The 18452-nt window shown below is 42.0% G+C and overlaps 1 protein-coding gene across 1 annotated transcript; it reads right to left on the bottom strand.

Annotated features, from left to right (window-relative positions):
* Positions 1–9322: 9322 nt before the first annotated feature.
* LOC109773494 (uncharacterized) lies at positions 9323–16936 on the bottom strand. The gene is made up of 4 exons (XM_020332188.4): positions 16502–16936; positions 16023–16262; positions 14129–14284; positions 9323–9428 (listed from the first exon to the last, which is right to left on the bottom strand). The coding sequence occupies exons 1-4, from the start codon at positions 16934–16936 to the stop codon at positions 9390–9392; spliced, it is 870 nt and encodes a 289-aa protein (XP_020187777.3). The 3' UTR covers positions 9323–9389.
* Positions 16937–18452: the final 1516 nt, after the last annotated feature.

Raw genomic sequence — 18452 nt, 5'->3', positions numbered from 1 at the left:
TTCTCAACCGAAGCAAATAGAAGTGACGCACCACCATGTGTCTTCCCTGAATCATCTGGTAGCATCATTTAGTTCAATCAAGCACCTTGGTCGTGCCCACCGCAGGTTTTCTAGATCCTCGCCGGAGATCTTCATCGCCCGTTGCTTCCATAGAGACTAGCCAATCATCAATATACTGAAAAATTAGATGAATCGTAGAGGACAGTCATGGGGAACTATCCCTAGAAACACACTCTACGCCATCATTCTCCAACAACTTGGTGGGAGGCGTTCAAGCAATAATACAACATGTTGTATTAGGTTCAAGGGAGCCACAAACATTTGAAGCACATTGGATAATACCCCAAACAAACCTCCCACAGAGCACCGAAACAAAAGACGGCCAATAGACCTATCATGGGCACAAAAAGGACAACCTTTCTCCCCCATCCACCTACGATGCAACAGAATGTCTCTGTTTAAAATACTACACTTCAGTAATCTATGGTGGGATTTTAAATTTTCCAATGAAATCTACAACCATCAAAGGGGAGATGATACAGTTGTTCATAAAAGTATTTAACTGTGAAAACTTTCTCAGGAATAGTTTTGAATGCACACTAACATAGGACAAGTTGAATGCCACCGGAAAACAAAGTTGTGTATATAATTGTTCATCTAAAGCACCAGAAATACCATTGTGTTCCTATCCTGTGAGAGACAGAATGTGACACATTAGGCATCCTGCCTTGATAATGATAACAAATGAAGACATTAAATGACGATAGTTGTCTACCGCATATGACAGCTTGAATATATCTTGTGGTGGGAGCGCCCCATCAGCACCACTTCTATCTTTTTTTTTTTTTGCGAATGGGAAACTTCCATTGATCAGGATGGTTCAATACATTCAGCAGCACATAAACTAACAACTTCTACAGGCCCAGAAGAGAGCCAAACTGCAGTGCGTACTGTATGATGGCCAAGCTGGGCAAGCATATGGCGGGCACCATTTTGTTCCCGGCGAATGGCTACAACACGCGTGTCGCGTACACCATTCAGGAGCCTTTTAGTTTCATTGGACCAGCGCTGTCAAGGGTGAACGATCCCTTTCCTTGTCGCCCATCATAGATGCAGCAGTCACACCATCTGTTTCGAGGATAAATGGTGCGCGACTTCATCCAGTGGCCAGCGCAGCTCCTTCCGTATATGCCGCAACCTCAGCCTCCAGCGCACCACTTCTATCTGCTATGCTTTAGAAATTATGCAACATAAATACTCATGCTCCACATTTGGGAAGTGCTAATTCAAACACATGATTTTATTTCTTAATTCATTATATGCACATGTGTGCCTATTTTGGAAGCTTTTCATATTGCCATCCAATTCTAGCGAGTCACCCTGAATACAACAATGGCGGACACACATGTTAAACATGATCTTTAGCTCCAAGAAAAAAAAAACTCTGGGTACAATTTCAAGGCTCAATGAGTCGCCTCAAAAATCAATAAAAGTTTGATTATGATCAATACTACCATAACAAAGTGTCTCATAAAACTGACAAGTACAAAGATAGTCAAGTCAAAAGTGGTTCATCCAACACCGACATTACCAATAATGGGTTGCAACAATACGAGTGAGATAAAACTTTTGAGACCATTGCGAATATTCTTCTATATCTTGTCGGTCAAATGCCAAAAGCAAGTCACAATCATTTAACATTCAGCTCAAATTAAAGGTACCAAAACTTCCACTCTAATTGAATAATTTCTCTAAATTTCGCTAGAAAACAGTAAAATATAGATTATCAAGGGAATTTGCTGTGGAATTTTTGTGTAGATAGCTCGTTCGTCCTCTTCTCTCTATGTTACTCATATTTTCTTTCCAGTCGGTCAAAAGCGCCCATACCTCACCTCAACAAGCTGGGCTGAGTTTACGATCTTCTTAAGATGCTTTGTATCTCTCGTGTGCATATGAGCTGACTCATGGACCATCTGGCCATGGTCCTCATCCTTCTTCTCCATTGTCCAACCGAAAACACAAAGGTGAACATGGTTCCCCGCGCACCCACATAAATAGTAAATTAAAAAAATACTGGAAAAATTGAAAAAATTCTGAAATTTTGAGGTATGAAACTTAGTCGACCATTCTATTCATGTGTGAAGTTTCGTGATCTATTGACATCCATTGTATTCTTAATGAAGAAAATACAACTGGGACCATACTATTAATTAAACAGTGTTTTTAATATAGCTTCGATTTTGTCATTTTTGCCTAGATTACCACGGATGTGATTTCTTAGTGAAACTTCATACGTGAGTATACCAGTTGACTATGTGAAAAAAAAACAGATTTATCTTATTTTTTCTAGTATTTTTTCCCAATTTACTATTCATCAAGGGTGCGTGTGGAACCATGTTCACCAAATCCATAACCATTGCCCAACATAATATTTGCAGAAATAATGAGGTTCCCAGTTTTGATAAGCTTATAGTACAAAGTCAACATAAAAAGGGGATCTATCGAGCACTGGATTTATTAGGCTATTAGTTCAAATTTATGTAGGACGTATCATATTTAGACCTTTCATACATAAGGTTGCTATACTGTATGCCTCTTTTCCGTCTGATTGAGAATTCATATCGTCTGAGATGGTTGCTTCTGCTTGACACTTAATTGTTGGTGGAGTCAGGTATCCATCAGCAAATCCATTTTAACTTATTATTATTGTTGGTTTTATGTTCTGCAAACATATTTTATTAGTCTACTAGTCATCAACCCGAGCATCAAGACGGGCTAGCACTTATAATATTAAATATGACAAAGTTGAAACAAAATAGAAATGCTGAACAGTAATATGAATATGTTATTATATAATAATATTATTATTATATTGGAAGACAACATGGTTATATATTCAAAAGTTATTGCATGTATCATGTATTCGTGACATAAGTTTCAAAAATATTATAAGATGAAGTACCCTACTGTAGCATATATCTTCCTTCCTCCCCCCTACCTAAAAAAGAAAAAAGATGCATGTTCCTTTTATATGTGTACAACATTTAAACAGAAGTCCTCCCTCTGTAACTTAGGAGAGCAGATAATTAATTTCACCAAGTTTGTTTAATTATAATAGAATTTGTTTCTGCACACCAATATCAACGTACGTGATTTTTTTTTAGAAAAGGAGGAGGACCCCCGGATATCAATGTACGTGATACTGCAGCAAATTATAAGTTCTTGTCTTAACCAATAAACTCATATTTTCTTTTGTGATTTTCTCATACCTTAAAGGCCATATATTATTCAGATTTGAGGTTCTTTTTGTAACCAATAAACTCTCACATTATTTCTTTTGTGATGAACGAGGCTGAGAACTGTGCGATAGATTATTCGTATTTAAATTGTTCGTGCCAAACAAATCTGGGACATGGATGCGTCGAGGAGATATCCGAGGGGGAGGGGGAGGGGGAGGGGGAGGGGGAGGGTGACAGGGCTATGCGCGGCATGGCGGGCTCCTGGGACATGGATGCGTCGAGGAGATTCTCGGGTGCATCTCGACATGCGGCGGCAGGGGAGGGAGCGTTGTCGGTGGTGTGGTCCAAACCTCTTAGTACCACATGTGTGGTATTTATCAGGGTCCTAATCCTGGGTATTGACTGGATCCAAGTCTTTACTTGCCTAGCGCCGGCGGTTTTATCTAACTTCTAGTCTGTACTAACGTCCATAGTTGACAAACATCCGCTTTAATCCCCTTGAAAAAAAATCTATTGAATATTTTTTTGACAATCCTTTAAAAAATATATTGAATCTATAACACATGGGAGATTTATTTTTTGAGCTAGCATATAGAAAAATAAATGAGATGTATGTTAGATTCAATTGTGGGAAAAAAGAAATTATAACTGCAAAACCCCTGTCTTGTGACGATTGGCTCCTTCTACTTCAAATTTCAAACAGCCTGTACAACTCCTTCTAAATGAACCATTATGGGATAAAATAAGGTACTCAGTTCAATAAAAGTTAGAAAAATAAGGTAATCGAATATATATGTTAGAACTTGGAAAACTGATATTAAAAAGTCGAAGAGGAATACAAGTAGGAGATCCGGATATGCATGTTCGAGTAGATTGTACCTGCTAAATCAACATATCATGGGGTAATATCATGTAGGGGAATATACATGCTTGGGTTGCGTGATTGGATCATACCTACTATCAGCATCACGTACATCTGCATGATGGATTGCTGTACTTGGAAATTGAGATTCAAAGATCGAGGTCGAACACGTAATTAGTATATATGATGGATTGTTGTAGTTGGAAAGTGCGATTCAAAGGTTGAAGAGGAACATGATTAGGGAGCCGAGCACACTTGCTTTGATAGAGAATAATCACGACCACCGGCCATAGGTAGGAGAGCAGGATTGAAGGGGTAGAGTACATATCTATATCTATATCCACATCTATATTTTATATCTAATATTAAAGGACAGAGACTTTCATAATTTTTCATACGTCATCTTTTTATATCCGTTGATTTTATATTAATTATAGAGATTGACGGCCAAGATTGAAATCCTTTTGGTTCATCCGTTGTTTTCTTAGGAATAGACTCAGAAAAAATCCGTCTGCTAAAAAAAATTGCACGCAGTGGGAGTCAAACATGGATGGCGAGTCATGCGTACGCATCGCACGAGCCATCTCACCCAGCCAATGCTTTTGACAAAAGCTAGGAAGTCCAGCCTCAAGTATGGAAAAGCGCAGATATAATTTAACCTTTTTTTAGGCAAAGATAAAATTTAACTGGGCTGACCTCCAGACGCCCCATTTTGGTCTGGCCCACGTATGCTCTGTGGTTTCTTTTCTTTTCTGTGTTTTCTTTTTTGTTCCTTTTGATTTCTGTATTTCCTTATTTATTATTTATTTTTCTTTATTTTTTGTGTATTATACAAAATTCCTTGCGTGTTTATAGATGAAAATATTTGTCGTATTTAAGGAATTTCTCACCCTATATCAAGAAAATGTTCATCATATTTCATCAAATTTTCATTCTGTAAATTCAAATTATTCTCCATATATCACTAAAATGTTCAATATGTATTAAAATATTGTTCAGTGTATATAAAAAAATGTTCAATGTGTATTTAAATATTTTTCAGTGTATACCACAAAAATGGTGTGTATTTTAGAATTGTTCAGCGTATATTAAAAAACTGTTCATATATAAATATATAAGTTGCACATCGTATATAAAAAATTCAATAAATACTCATCATTTCAAAAGTTTCTTCATGTATTTCAAAATTTTGATCACTTTTTTCAAAAATTGTCCATGTTTTAAAAGTTTGTTTGGATCCGAAATGTGTTCATAATTTTCATGCATTATTCACAACTTTTAAGATTTTTTTCACGTTTTTCCAAAGAAATGTTGACAAATTGAAATAACGATTGCCGCTGTACTTAGTACATTACATTTAGTGCTGCGCCTCTACCGGTTAGCAATGCATCTACCCATTGGGTTGTCGGGAGTTCGACTGCACACATGCCATTATATTTTTTTGTGACATTTATACATTCATTCAAAGTTTGGGAATGGGCCGGCCCATTTGCGCGCCCGCTTTAGCGAAGCTCGCCTATTGGATGCACACGGGCATCCAATAGGAGCTCTCTATGGAAAGTTAGCGTACCAATCCCTTGCTCGCTACTCAATTGGGCCTTAACCTGTTTCTTCTATGGCACAAAAAATTACGTACGCGGGTGCTCATGTTTCATCTGTTGTTACCGTCCCATGTGAGCCGTCGTGTGCCCGTAAAAATTAATCGAGGATCAAAACGCATTGGTAACTGATGCATGAAAAACGTATTAGTAACAGATGCTATCGACACTTACGTCCTCCATGTCTGGCTTGGACCGGAATAATCAACCGACTACGCTAGCTATTATGTTAAATATATACCCGTAACCTCGACCCAATCGTCCCCTAACCGCCCACTTTGCCCACGTGATGCTATCGCCTCCTCCATGTATGCCTCTAGCCTCAATCGCATATCAAAGCCGCGGGCGTGACATCCAGATTGTCATCGAGGTGTTTGAGGTGTTCGACACGGGACTGCACACCGGTCTCTCCCATCGTGAAAGCACACGATCACTTGGTGTGACCGTGTGAGCATCACGCTGGACTTGATGTAGGCCTGTCCAGGGGGTTGTGCGAGAGGTGCGACCGCACAGGGCCCCCATGTCGCAGGGGCCTCCAATTTTGGGCCAACATTGTATATTTTTTGTTAGGCTATTAAATTTCTTTGCACTGTTTTAGGCCTGTGGCCTGGTCTGACCGCTCGAGCGCTCCCTCCTAATCGCGATCGATCGCATGCCCCGAAGCATTTTCCCAACTCCCTCTCGGCCAGCGCTCTGCCCTAATCTACTTGGCGAGGCACGACGGCAAGAAGTAGGATGGCAGGGGCAGGCGGCAGAATTCGCCCCAAAAAATCAAACAGTAACCAGCGCCAGCAAGTGCCAACGCCACCAAGAAAAGCAGAAGGCAGCTGCTGCTAGCCGGCGGTCAAGCGCCCGGGCCTAGGCCAGATCGATTTACGGATTAATCAGGTGCGCCCAAGATCAAGCGGATTTAATTTGGCTATTTTTCTATTCAATAATTTAATGGCTAATGAGTACGTTGTATATGCACATCAGTTCTGAAGTTAACTAATAAAATTTTATATGTTTATTTTTCAACTGATGTAATCTTAATAGAAGATAGTTGGCTTATTAGATATATTTCATAATAGTATATGAAATACCATCTATTTAAAGTTTATATGACTTAAATGAGAGTATCCTTTAGTCATATTAATATTTTAGTTACAAGAATTTTTCATATTTTAAGGCATCATTCGCATTTCGCACCGGGGCCCCCAATTCCTGAAGACGGCCGTGATTAGATGGCCTTACGCGTATGCACACGATGGACCGGGTTCTCCAACCGTGACACCAGTCTCTGCCATCGCGAATACACTCAACTATATGATGCCACACTCACACATAGCGTGGACGTGATGCGGTACAGTACATGCATGTGGCGGGATGACACGCTCGGGCAGCATGCCGGCCTCGACCTCATACGTGATAGATGTGCATGGCAAGGCCCATAATCATAATAGTGCTGGTGGTCTTGACGACTGATCCTTTGCCCCGCCATCTATAATTTAAACATGAATGCTTGCACAGCTAGCTAGAACTTCTAATCACCAGGTATGTCTTCTCCAATTAGTTTTCTCATTCTCCACCTTGAGCTCCTTTTCTAATTTTAGCTGAAACTTCTTAACTGAAGACAATAGATCCTAATGAGATCTCATATAAAAGAACATCTATGATATTAATATTTTTCATTTGAGACATTAGGGAAAGGCGCAAGTATAGATAAGCACCTCTAATTGTTTTCACACAAGTGACGGTTGCCCATGAGGTTGCTGATAGACGAGCACATGATATTTTGTTCTCCCGTTGCAACACACAGTCATATTTGCTAGTAGATTTTAATGTTGGAGGCTTTTACGGGCAATCAGCCACATCATGATTTGTTTTCCCTTTTCCGTTGAAGATTCTTTTTTGACTTGCGTTCATTAGAGCATCTACAGCTGGAATTTGCAAATCCGTTCCCTCAAAGGCGGGCGGACGTGATCGGACGCGTCCGCGCCTCTCATATTTCAACCACTTAATCCATACGAAGCATGCAAAAGTAATTCTACGTACTACATACAATGTACTACCCTATTTACTCTTCGTTGTCTGAGATGTCCACGACGACGGTGCCGGGCGCCGGCTGGACGGACGGGTAGGAGGGCCCTGCCTCATCCTCCTCCTGCTCGACCTCATCCATGTAGGCGAGCATCTCCGCCTCATCCGCGGCCTGCTACGCCTCCATCTCCTGCCGGCGACAGTGTCTGGCCTCCGCAGCCAACTTTGACCGGAGGGAATCGAGGATGGCCTGCTGCTCCGCCTGTAGATCTATGTCGCCAGCGTCCCCCACATCCTCCTCCTCTGGCTCATCCTCCTCCTCCTCCTCCTCCGGATTCACTGCATCTGGAGGTACCCCCGCGACGATTCAGGCTTCGTGCCTAGCCCAGATCTGCTCCGACGCTCCGGTGTAAGAAATGGCCCGCTCCTCACATGGCGGCATGGGGGCATGACTACTAGGCGGACAGGTGGAGTGGAAAGGGGCGGCGACGGCAGATAGGTGAAGGAAAATGTGGATAGATGGTAGGGTTTCGGTGCCGCCGATCAACTTAAATAGCCGGGCTAGGCACTACGCGTCACGGTGGAGCTGCGCTACGCGGCGCCACCGGTCCGACGGAGGAGACGAGCTTCGGACCGCTGGGTTTCCGGGCATTTCCGGCTGGGACCCCGCCATTAGTCTGACGTGGCGGGCATGCCCGGGCGCCCACATATCAGCCCCTCATTTTGGCTGGATATGAGGGGTGCCGGTCAGCCCGGGCGTTTGGGGCTCGTTTGAGGCGTCTGTCTGGGTCGAAAAATTGTGACCGGTTAGTGACCGTGAGGGTCGCCCGAGCGTTTGAGGCCGGTTTGGGGCGTCCGGATGAAGATGCTCTTTAAGTTTTCTAGGGACGGAGGTTTTCCCTTTTTTCAGACGAATGGATGGAGGTTTTTTAGATCCGTTTTTTTAACTTTAGCGACTTTATTTAAATAACAACCATGTCTTTTACAATAAAAGGGATCAAGAAGCCCGGGGGTTTATCATTCCACACCTGTGTTTCTTGTCCTTCGAAACTGAAGCGAGCAAGTTCGTGAGCACAATCATTAGCTTCTCGCACACAACGACTTATAGTTGCTTTGCCGAAAGAACTCATCAATCATCGACAATCATTGGTAGGCTCCAGGCACACAATGACTTATAGTCGCTTTGTTTTACAACGTTGAACTTGTCATATGCCTTTTCCTAACGGACATGACCAACTCCGTTATCCAAGTTAGAGGAATGGATGGAGTTTTTGTTTTAAAAAATTGCTTCATTTGTTTTACGACGTTGGACGTGTCAGATGCCTTTTTCTAGGTGACAAGACCATCTGTATTACAGAAGTTTTCCTTTTATCCTGTCCGTAAATTCTATAATTCAATGGTGTAAGTAATTTCAATGATGTGGATTAGTAAGAGAACTTGAAAGGTGCCTCATTTGTTTTACAATGTTGGACGTGTCAAATGCCTTTTTCTAGGCGACATGACAACTCTGTTACGTGAGTTTTCCTTTTATCTTGTCCATAAATTCTTTAATTCAACAATGTAATTAATTTTAATGATGTGTATCAGTGAGAGAACTTGAAAGGTGCCTCCAATTAGTATATATAAGATAAGATATAAGACTGATGTATTGGGCCTTATTTGAGATGGGCCTCAGGCCGTCATACTCCTTGAGATCACCCATTGCCGACCCTGACAGCATATATCATTAGTAAAATAGGCAAATAGTAGTTCAAATTGCTTAAGAGGATCTAGCAAAAAACATGATTGTGAAGTAACACGTAAGGTGTAAAATAAATGAATTACTAACTAACAAGGATAACTATAAAAAAATCAATGGTCGATAAATCTTATTCGGTGCTTATGATTCAACTATCTAACCGAGTTTCGAAGTAGGACAAGCTTAACTTTCTACAACTTGATGCTACTTAAATCAAATGCATGCTACCTTGGTAGATACATAAATTCGCCAATGAAATGAGTTCCATCTATCAATTATTGAGAAGAGTAGTTTAATTTACTTAAGATGCCGGGCAAAAATAAATCGTGACATTGGAAAATGAATTAACTAATGGACACATTTAACAGTTTAAATAACTGAAAGATGAAGCCTCAACACTGTTATAATTGAACTATCATTAAATTTCATAGTTAAAATAGTACAAAATTGACTTCTCTTTCACGATTTTTTTCAACTATATAACTGTATTTCATGGTTATTATTTTAGAGAGTAATTTTTTCCTTGAAGAGAAAATCACAACGGTTAAAACCGGAAGATCGTGCTGAGGGGGGTCTGGTATCGCATAGTTTGATATCTCTATCTGTGCTCAATATAGATAGTATCCAATGGAAACAGGAAATCAAAACTTGTGCAGTTGGATCTTAAATCTTTGGTCCAAATCAGTCTACATGTTTCTTGCATTTTGCAACCTTCTTATTGGCGGCCATTGTGCACAAAACTCCTAGTTATTTCTACCTATACTGGAATGAGTCCAAGAAAGATGGCACTGCATGTTTGGAGTTCTAGACCTTATTTTCCATGCCTTCGTTGTTTTCAGATTTAATTCCATTAAAGTTTATGTATTTTTTTCCAGATTTAACTCGAATGTAGTAAATGTGAAAATTCAAACTCCTCTGGCATGTTGTTTTGGTCCAAACATATACATTTTCATTCCATTCCCAATTTCGGGATTGATAAAATGCATATACATATTAATTCGATGGTCCTTATTCTTCCGGAATGTTGGTCTTAATGCATTCTCGAGACAGAAATATATTAAAGAAAGTTATCATGTAGGCAAAGAGAACGGTGCGTTTATATTTCCTTGGTACCGAGTGTAACAGGTTGTTGCTTGAAAAATTGAGACATATAAAGACTGCTAGAGTACCCGCCCATCTGGAGGCATTGCGCGCGCTGTGCGTTTTCCACCGCTCGATCGAGTAGCTACAGTGTTTTTTTGGCTGCTGACGACTGGTCAACCGTCCACTGTTTTCCACGTTCGTGGCCGCTTCAAGAGAGGATGACGGGTGGGGTTATGAGGCTGAGGGGGCCAGCGAGCAGAGGGTGTGTTTTTGTGGAGGGAGTTGACGGGATGGACTAGAGGAGCAGCGACGAGAGCGAGGTCCAATCCTCTCCCGAAACCTAGCGCACCAGGACCAATCCTCTTCCTCCTCGAGCCCCACACCACTCCGCCCCGTCTCGCCTCCCCTGCTCCTCTCGCACCGCCGCCTTCTCTCCCGTCCCACTTCCCCGGTGCTCGAGGTGCATCAGCAGGGGCTCAACTACGTTCGATCCAGCCGGATCAGGCGCAGGTCGCCGGCATCCGGTGCTGCGTGCAGTGATTCTGGATCGGGCTCAAATCTCCGTCAGGAGATTAGGAGCGGCTACTGCAGTGATTCTGGATCGGGCTCAAATCTCCGCCAGGAGATTAGGAGCGGCTGCTGCGGTGAGGGCAGTAGAGCTGCAGCAGAACCCACCTGGTCGAGCCCCCACCCGGACGGCTGCCTGTAGAGGAGGAGAGGTCGAGGATGGCTCCCATAGCCCGTCGCAGGTGAGATATTTCTTCACCATTTACTCGTCTTTGCATGGTAACCTGAGCTCATCTCCTAATTCATGGCTTCCTATTTTTTTTGTTCTTATGCAGGTAGGGTTAGCGAGGAGAAGGTTGTCCTCAAAGAGACATCATGGTGGCTTGGCGGCCACCTCTCCTCATCTACTTCTAACAAGTGCAGGTTCGATGGTTCATGGCATCGTCGCCATCGTCCTCGACAGTAGAAACATGAGCCGTAGAGAAGGCCGACTCTCCCGCCCGTCATCCGTCCACTCGAGGCGCCCGTCATCCGTCCACTCGAGAAGCCCACCCAGCCACCCGTCATCCACACCCCCATCTCCTCTGGTTGTTCTTGTCTCTTCATGCAGGTGAGCTCCATCCTCCTCTCCCCCACCCCCCTTCTCTTTTGATTTTGTGCTGGTAGATGTGTTTGTTGTGGTTTCTGCTGCTGCCAGGCTTGCCTGCTGCTTGGCCTAACTCTACTTGTGCTACTGCTATGTGCTACTATATGTTGTTGGTTGCCTCCTTGGTTATTTGTGAATCCGAAAACACTTTGTGAGAAGCAAGGATTGAAGAGAAGGCTATGAGCCAATGAGAAGAGCTTCATTTTTAGTTTTTTTTAAGAATTGATGAAGGACATGTCATATGTTCAGTTGCCAACATTCTCTCTATGGTGTATGCACTTGTTGTTCATTGCATTGGAGGGAGAGGAAAACTCTTTATGAGAAGCAAGGATTGAAGAGAAGTCTATGAGCCAGTGAGAAAACCTGAACTTTAGTTTTATATATAAGCATTGATGAAGGATATGTCATATGTTCAGTTGCTTACATTTTCTCTATGGTGTATATACCTGCTGTTCATTGCATTCGAGGGACAGGACAACAAGAGTAAGAATGCCTTGTGGTGTGAAGGCAGTAGCACGCAGCTCCAAGTCAAGTGCATTGGCCTCAACGGCAAGAGACCAGTACCATCAGGTTCGCTTGACTGCTTGCTAGGTTAGTGGTTCATCTCTTATTCTTCTTCATGTAGGAAATATAAGGTGCGTATATAGAAGAGTCCATACTGGGCATCCTTTCCTTTTTTAGTTTGTGTAATCCATGCCAAAGGGTGTTATATATTTTCATAATTCTTACCGCTTACTTATTTTTTCGGCAACATAGATTTAAATGTAGTAACGCGTGTTTATGCTTTGCAGCCCAACATTGAACAACACCCTTAATAAAGCTACATGGTGGACGCGAATTGTCATATTTTGATCGACAAATCCGTTTGAATAGATTATACTTGATTGATGATTATCAGACGATTGCAGTCTACCCCAGGGTGAGTTTATCCGTTTGGTTTATGCAAAAATGCTTATTTGGCTTCATGTGTAACATGATTTTTTAATATCTAATATTTGTTCTGTCCAACATGAGTACACGAGAAAGAAGTAAATGCTACATTACTGGTGCTTGCCAAGGGATAACAGAGTTCCATTGTAAAATGAAATGCCAGGTATTGAGGGCTAGACTGTACACATGGCAAAGATTAATTTGTTATGGTGAAGCCAAAGCTTTAGTGTTTGATTCATTGGGTGTCATCTTTGTTAACTTATTATTAAGCATGTCAACTATGTATTTTTTTCCCACATGAACGATTGAGAAAAACTCTGCTTTTTACGACATCATGACTCATGTATTGTCATGTCTAAATATTTGAATTTTATATTGATGTTTTGACCGTGGATGCCAAAACATCACAGTTTGCCTGATAGAGTGAATTCCATTATAAAATGAAGCTCCTTCCATCAATTAGATAGCTTTTATTAATTTGATTTTTCTATTTTGAAGATACATATTGGTTATTTGGATGCTTTCATTTAAAGATTTGCAGAGATCAATGAGGATTCGGACGGCGGGGAGGGGACTGGTGATAGGAAACATAGGTCCAAGAAGAAACCAAAGAGCATGGTGAGTTGTTCCCCCTTTTCAAATTTAAAACCTAGACTAGAATCGGTCAATTGTAATTTGGTAATATTATTAGGAAAGCATAATATTTTCCTACTACCTTGCTATAGCTTCGTGAGGTAATTATGTAGCTATATATGTGTTTGTTTTTTACTGTAGTGAGATCACCTATTTTAATTTAGAAAATAGAAACATGAAGTATGGTTATAAGAATCTAATAGTAGATGTTCTTAGCATGAACAAGCTTTGTAATGTACCTACTAACTAATAGCACAATCAAATCTTTCCCGAGCTGCGTCCGTCAAACATGACTGGGCATGCTCTGTTTTACTTTACTAAGAGTAGTATGTGGCCGGTGCTCTAATATTCAACCATGTTCTTGAATTGGGAATTATGTTTATAATAGTTAAACTGCTTGTGTGTTGGTCTCATGTATATAAGTGAAAGAAAATAAAAAACAGATGGAGGAAGGGAACTGCTTGCTTTTCTTTTCCTTTTGTTTCTATGTTTGATAATTACTCCCTATGATGGGAGGGTTTGAGAATAGAAATGTCCTACTCTTTGATCCATTTTAGTGTGAACGGCTCGATAGCAAGCGTGGCTGTCTGCTCCTCGCCTCTATTGGTTGTGTCTCTGTCTTCCCCATGCGCTGCGCCACACGCCTATTTGTGGCTTGCGTGCTGCTGCTGCGTTTATGGTGTGTTGGCTTGATATGCGCGTGCGTGTGGTCCCCAATCGCATGTTTGACAAAGTTTCCCATTAACAACCTAGCTATAATGTGTACAGATGATATAATACTATGAAATAGACAAAAAAATGGTATCTCATTGAGAAATTTGTTTATTTAGATGCCTAAAACAAACAAACAAAAACAGGTGATAGAATCCTAACCGGATATTCACTTGCAAGATGAGACTTGTAGAGATCGTAAACATGAGTCATGTGAAAAGCTCTATATTTGCTTTCGAAAGAAAAAGGTGCATTTGGACCAATAAGCATAGCAACTGCAGCAGCTCCACCAGGTCGAGCTGGTCCCTCTGCATAAACCTGAACATAATATGGGACAGCAAATGAATGTTGCACGCAGACAAAAGGAAGAGAAACTGAATCCACTTAGTGCAACAGTTAGATGGCTATATTGGATGGCTAACCGTGCTATCTGTGCAGACTACAAGGCCGTAACGTTCATCCCAGCATGGACTTTGGACCGAAGTCACACCAATTCAAGAGGGAAGTTGTTCCACCATAACATGCATTACTGGAGTCAAACTCCCTCGATGTCGGTATTACCACTTTCCTGTATTTGTGACAAGTGTCAACAGTAGCGACTGAGTGACTGAGACTGAAACTGAACTAACAAACAACTAAAAGAACTAGAAACCGTGAATTCATAAAGATCAACATTTAGAGGGTGAATATATGTGGGATGCTATTCCATGATTTACCTCTAAAAATTGCATCAACCACGTTTTGATGGATTTACTTTTGTCTATCACTGTCTTGCTACCAACCTCAAGGCGACCAATTAGCTTGAGATCAATGTAGTACTTTTCCAGCAGGGATTTGACAATTGTCAAGCTGACACAACTTTCCAACTTGAGCATTCAGATACCGAACAGAGCATTGCATTAAATATATATACATATTTGATCTAATTGCTTCCTAGGTAACATAGAAAATGAAAGTATGTATCGAGTTGGGTAATGGCCTCTCCTAATTTTCTTGCAAGGGCGAATCACGTCGGCCATCACTTCTAGACTGCCTCGAAGGCTCGACGTAAAGCTCAACAAGTGCCATCGCCACTGTCGTGTTGTTTTTATTCTAACGCGATCTACTTGAGGTGAGGTCGCCCCATTATTTACAATGCGCTCAATCATCTATTACCATTGCCATGGTGTTCTTGTTGCATATGTGATAATAGTCTACCTGCATTTTTTTGGCTTGCAGACCGGGAGACAAGATTCTATTGGGTCCAGCTCCTAATGATTGATGATGTATAATTTGTCTAATTCTAGTTCTTGGAGCCACCCACTCCTCACTTAGTGATAGTCATGTAGTTTCTTATGTGTTGCCCTGAAAACTGTACTAATTGTAATTCTGTTGCTCTCAAGTTTGCTAATGTGTCGTTGTGTAGTTACAGACGTCTTTCACTTGACTGGCTTGACCTCTTACAATTATATTGCATATTTTTAGATGATATTGGCACTCACTCGGGCATCGATTTTTTCTGTGTTCATTGGAAGTTTTTTTCAAACTTCATCTTCCTTTGTGCTAAATTTTCTTCCTTATTGAACTATCGGTCCAATTGTAGGTTGTGTGTTGCACCCAAGGTTGGATATATGGTGATATGGTAAAGCCGATTTGGGAAAGCGGGTGTACAGTGTGCATAAGTTAAGAAAACAAATTATAGTCTGTGATGTGATCATTGCATTTTAATTTTGTGTATGTGATCACCTCAAGTAGGTAAATACTGAATGCACTTCTCTGGCAAGTGCACGCATCAAGGTGCCATTTTTTACTCAATAAATTTCAAAACAAGGCATGAGACTGCCACTCTTTTATTGCATCGTGTAAAGATATGTGGTGTGAGGAAAGGACAATTGTGGCAGCTCATGTTTTAAAGTGATGGCGAGCTGACAACGCAGCCATTATTTGGGCAAGTATTCTGAAAACAGGAATTGCATGCAGTTTAATGGCTATATGGTTGGTGAATCGCTGTCGATATACTGGATCTAGCAAGCAGTGAGATAATGGTAATGTAGGTGGTAAAGTTGAAGTTGATTACCCCTGTGATGAAGATCTCCATGTGCTTGTTGTGGGCGTGCTTGTTCAGTAGTGAGGGCCCGGGGGCAGCTCTCTTCCACCATGTATGCTGAATGCATTCCATCTGAAACAAAATTGACTGTGTGCTTAGAGCAGGTAAGAAAATGGTGGCTGCGTCGCTGGTTGCTGGCCGGCTCCATGTATTGCTAGATTGACACACTTCCTTCGGCTCTATGCGGTGGGTGCACCGATCAATCTCCTCCTGTCAAAGTTGGCAATTGAAGCAGCAAGTTAAACTTGAAGGGAAGCATCAGTCCACAAAAATCAGCCACTCTCATCCTCTGTAGTGCACGGCGCCCTCCACAACAATTGAAGCACGAAAGCAGCATCTCTACAAAAACCAGAGCCCAATCCAATGACTTCGTTGCTCGAGAAACACCCTACTGAACCCAGCCCAAGACAACAAACAACAAATCCAATACCAGATGAAACAATACAAACCAGATCAGGGCAGAGCAGCAGATCGAGCAGACGGAAGGGAGAGACGGATGATCTGAACAGCAGTGGCGTAGATCGTATGGACGGGGAAGCAGCGCCCCAAGAAGCAGTCGCGGGAAGCAGCACCAATAGCCGGAACATCACGGCGGCGGCAATCCTACAACCACTGCAAGGAGCCGAGGCGTACCCAGCACCACCCAAATCACCAATCTCCTCTGTCCAGAGCTGCGCTGAGTGGCTAACCGGTGGGAGGACATGCGCACAGGCAAACCCACACACACCAGACACACGTGGTTTGGACCAGCGGGAGGCTTCACACACCGGACACGCTGCTATTGCTTTCTGTGAATGTTGTGGCCCACAGGTCCACCCGTCCACCCGTGAACGCTGTGGCCCACTAGGAAAACACATTTCTGAGTGCTCCCAGGTCCCAACCATCTATTGCCAGGGTTTTCTGCACAAAAAATCTATTGCCAGGGAAATCCCTGAAAAAAATCTATTTCCAGGTAGTTTTTCTTTTTAAAGGGTCTATATTATCGGGAAGGTTTTATTCACATAAACAAGTGTGATGATTGGTCAAAATCTTACCCCTCAATTGTTTTCCGAAAATGATTTAGATCTATTATCAATGTTCACTGGAAATACAAAGCATATAAAACATGATAAAAAAATACATTGAGATTCCAAGACCACTGCATACACTATGTTGTTGATGCGCCGCTGTCGCCGCTTCCCTACCGGAGCCCGCTTGACCTGGTCGATGATAGTCAAAAAGTTCCGTGCACGTGCCCCTAAGGACCAGTGCCCTGGAGCTACAGTCATCGTTGTTGAACCCTTGCATAGATCTGAAGCACCTGACACCACTCGTCACATGACGAAAGACCCTAACTTCACCGCCCCAGGTAATGTTCACGAGTTCATGTATTAAATACATTTTATTGTGTCACTTGTGTTAACTCTTTTTTAATGCAAGTTTACAGCTACTCGGTGTTCCTAATTGTAGGCTCAACTATCTTGACCTACCAATGATCTAATTTGTGGCATTATTACCTTAAGATAACATTTGCATTTAATTTCCTTTATATATAGGGGTATAAGTTCTTACCAAATGTACTCAAATATACGGTTATTGAAAAAATGCAAATATGTTCAATACGAACATGATTTTAAACGGGTCTTTGCGTCATTTGGCGCAACTGGTCATCTAGTAACTAGAAATCTCAAAGACAACATCTGTAGAGAGATTCAATGATGATTCATTCAATATCCTCACCTCAGGTGCACCTACAACTAGTTGGTGTCTCAAGTGCAGATTTACGAACAGATACAACACAACAGATTAACCATCTACTATTTAGGACAGTCGTCACGACGCTTGGTAGTTCCTATTAACTAAGAGAAAAGGGGAATGTGCTAAAGATTATAATATCAATTGGAGTCCCATGTATACAATGAACTGATCCTTTTTTACTTGGGCTTTATCCAGTACAAAATCCAAATGGTTGGCCTGCAGTACGAAACAATTAATTAGAAGTACATATGTCACTAGTAGAAAACATACCTTTGATCCGGAGCATTAGTCCCGGTCAGGTTTGGGCCCGGGACTAATGTGATCATTAGTCCCGGTTCCAACGGCTAGGAGCGGACGGGGGTACGGCCACCTCTCGTCCCGGTTCCAATGGGCCCTCTAATCCCCCCAGCCTGCCGCCACCCCTTTAGTCCCGGTTGGCATCACCAACCGGTACTAGAGATGGATCTTTAGTTCTGGTTGGTGTCACCAACCGGGACTAAAGATATCCCTCTATATAGATGCTTCGTCCAGTCCGAGCCCACGCTCTCCTTTCTCTCCTCTCTGTATCCTTCTCCTAGCTCGAGCTCATCCTTCATTTTTCCCAAGACAAGATTGGAGGCACCCATCTATCCAAGGGTTCTAAAAGGTTAGCAACTTCATCCT

Source organism: Aegilops tauschii, chromosome 7 (assembly GCF_002575655.3).
Source record: "Aegilops tauschii subsp. strangulata cultivar AL8/78 chromosome 7, Aet v6.0, whole genome shotgun sequence".
Classification (NCBI taxonomy): domain Eukaryota; kingdom Viridiplantae; phylum Streptophyta; class Magnoliopsida; order Poales; family Poaceae; genus Aegilops; species Aegilops tauschii.
The sequence above is the reverse complement of the archived record's forward strand: the minus strand, read 5'-3'. Positions and strand labels throughout refer to the sequence as shown.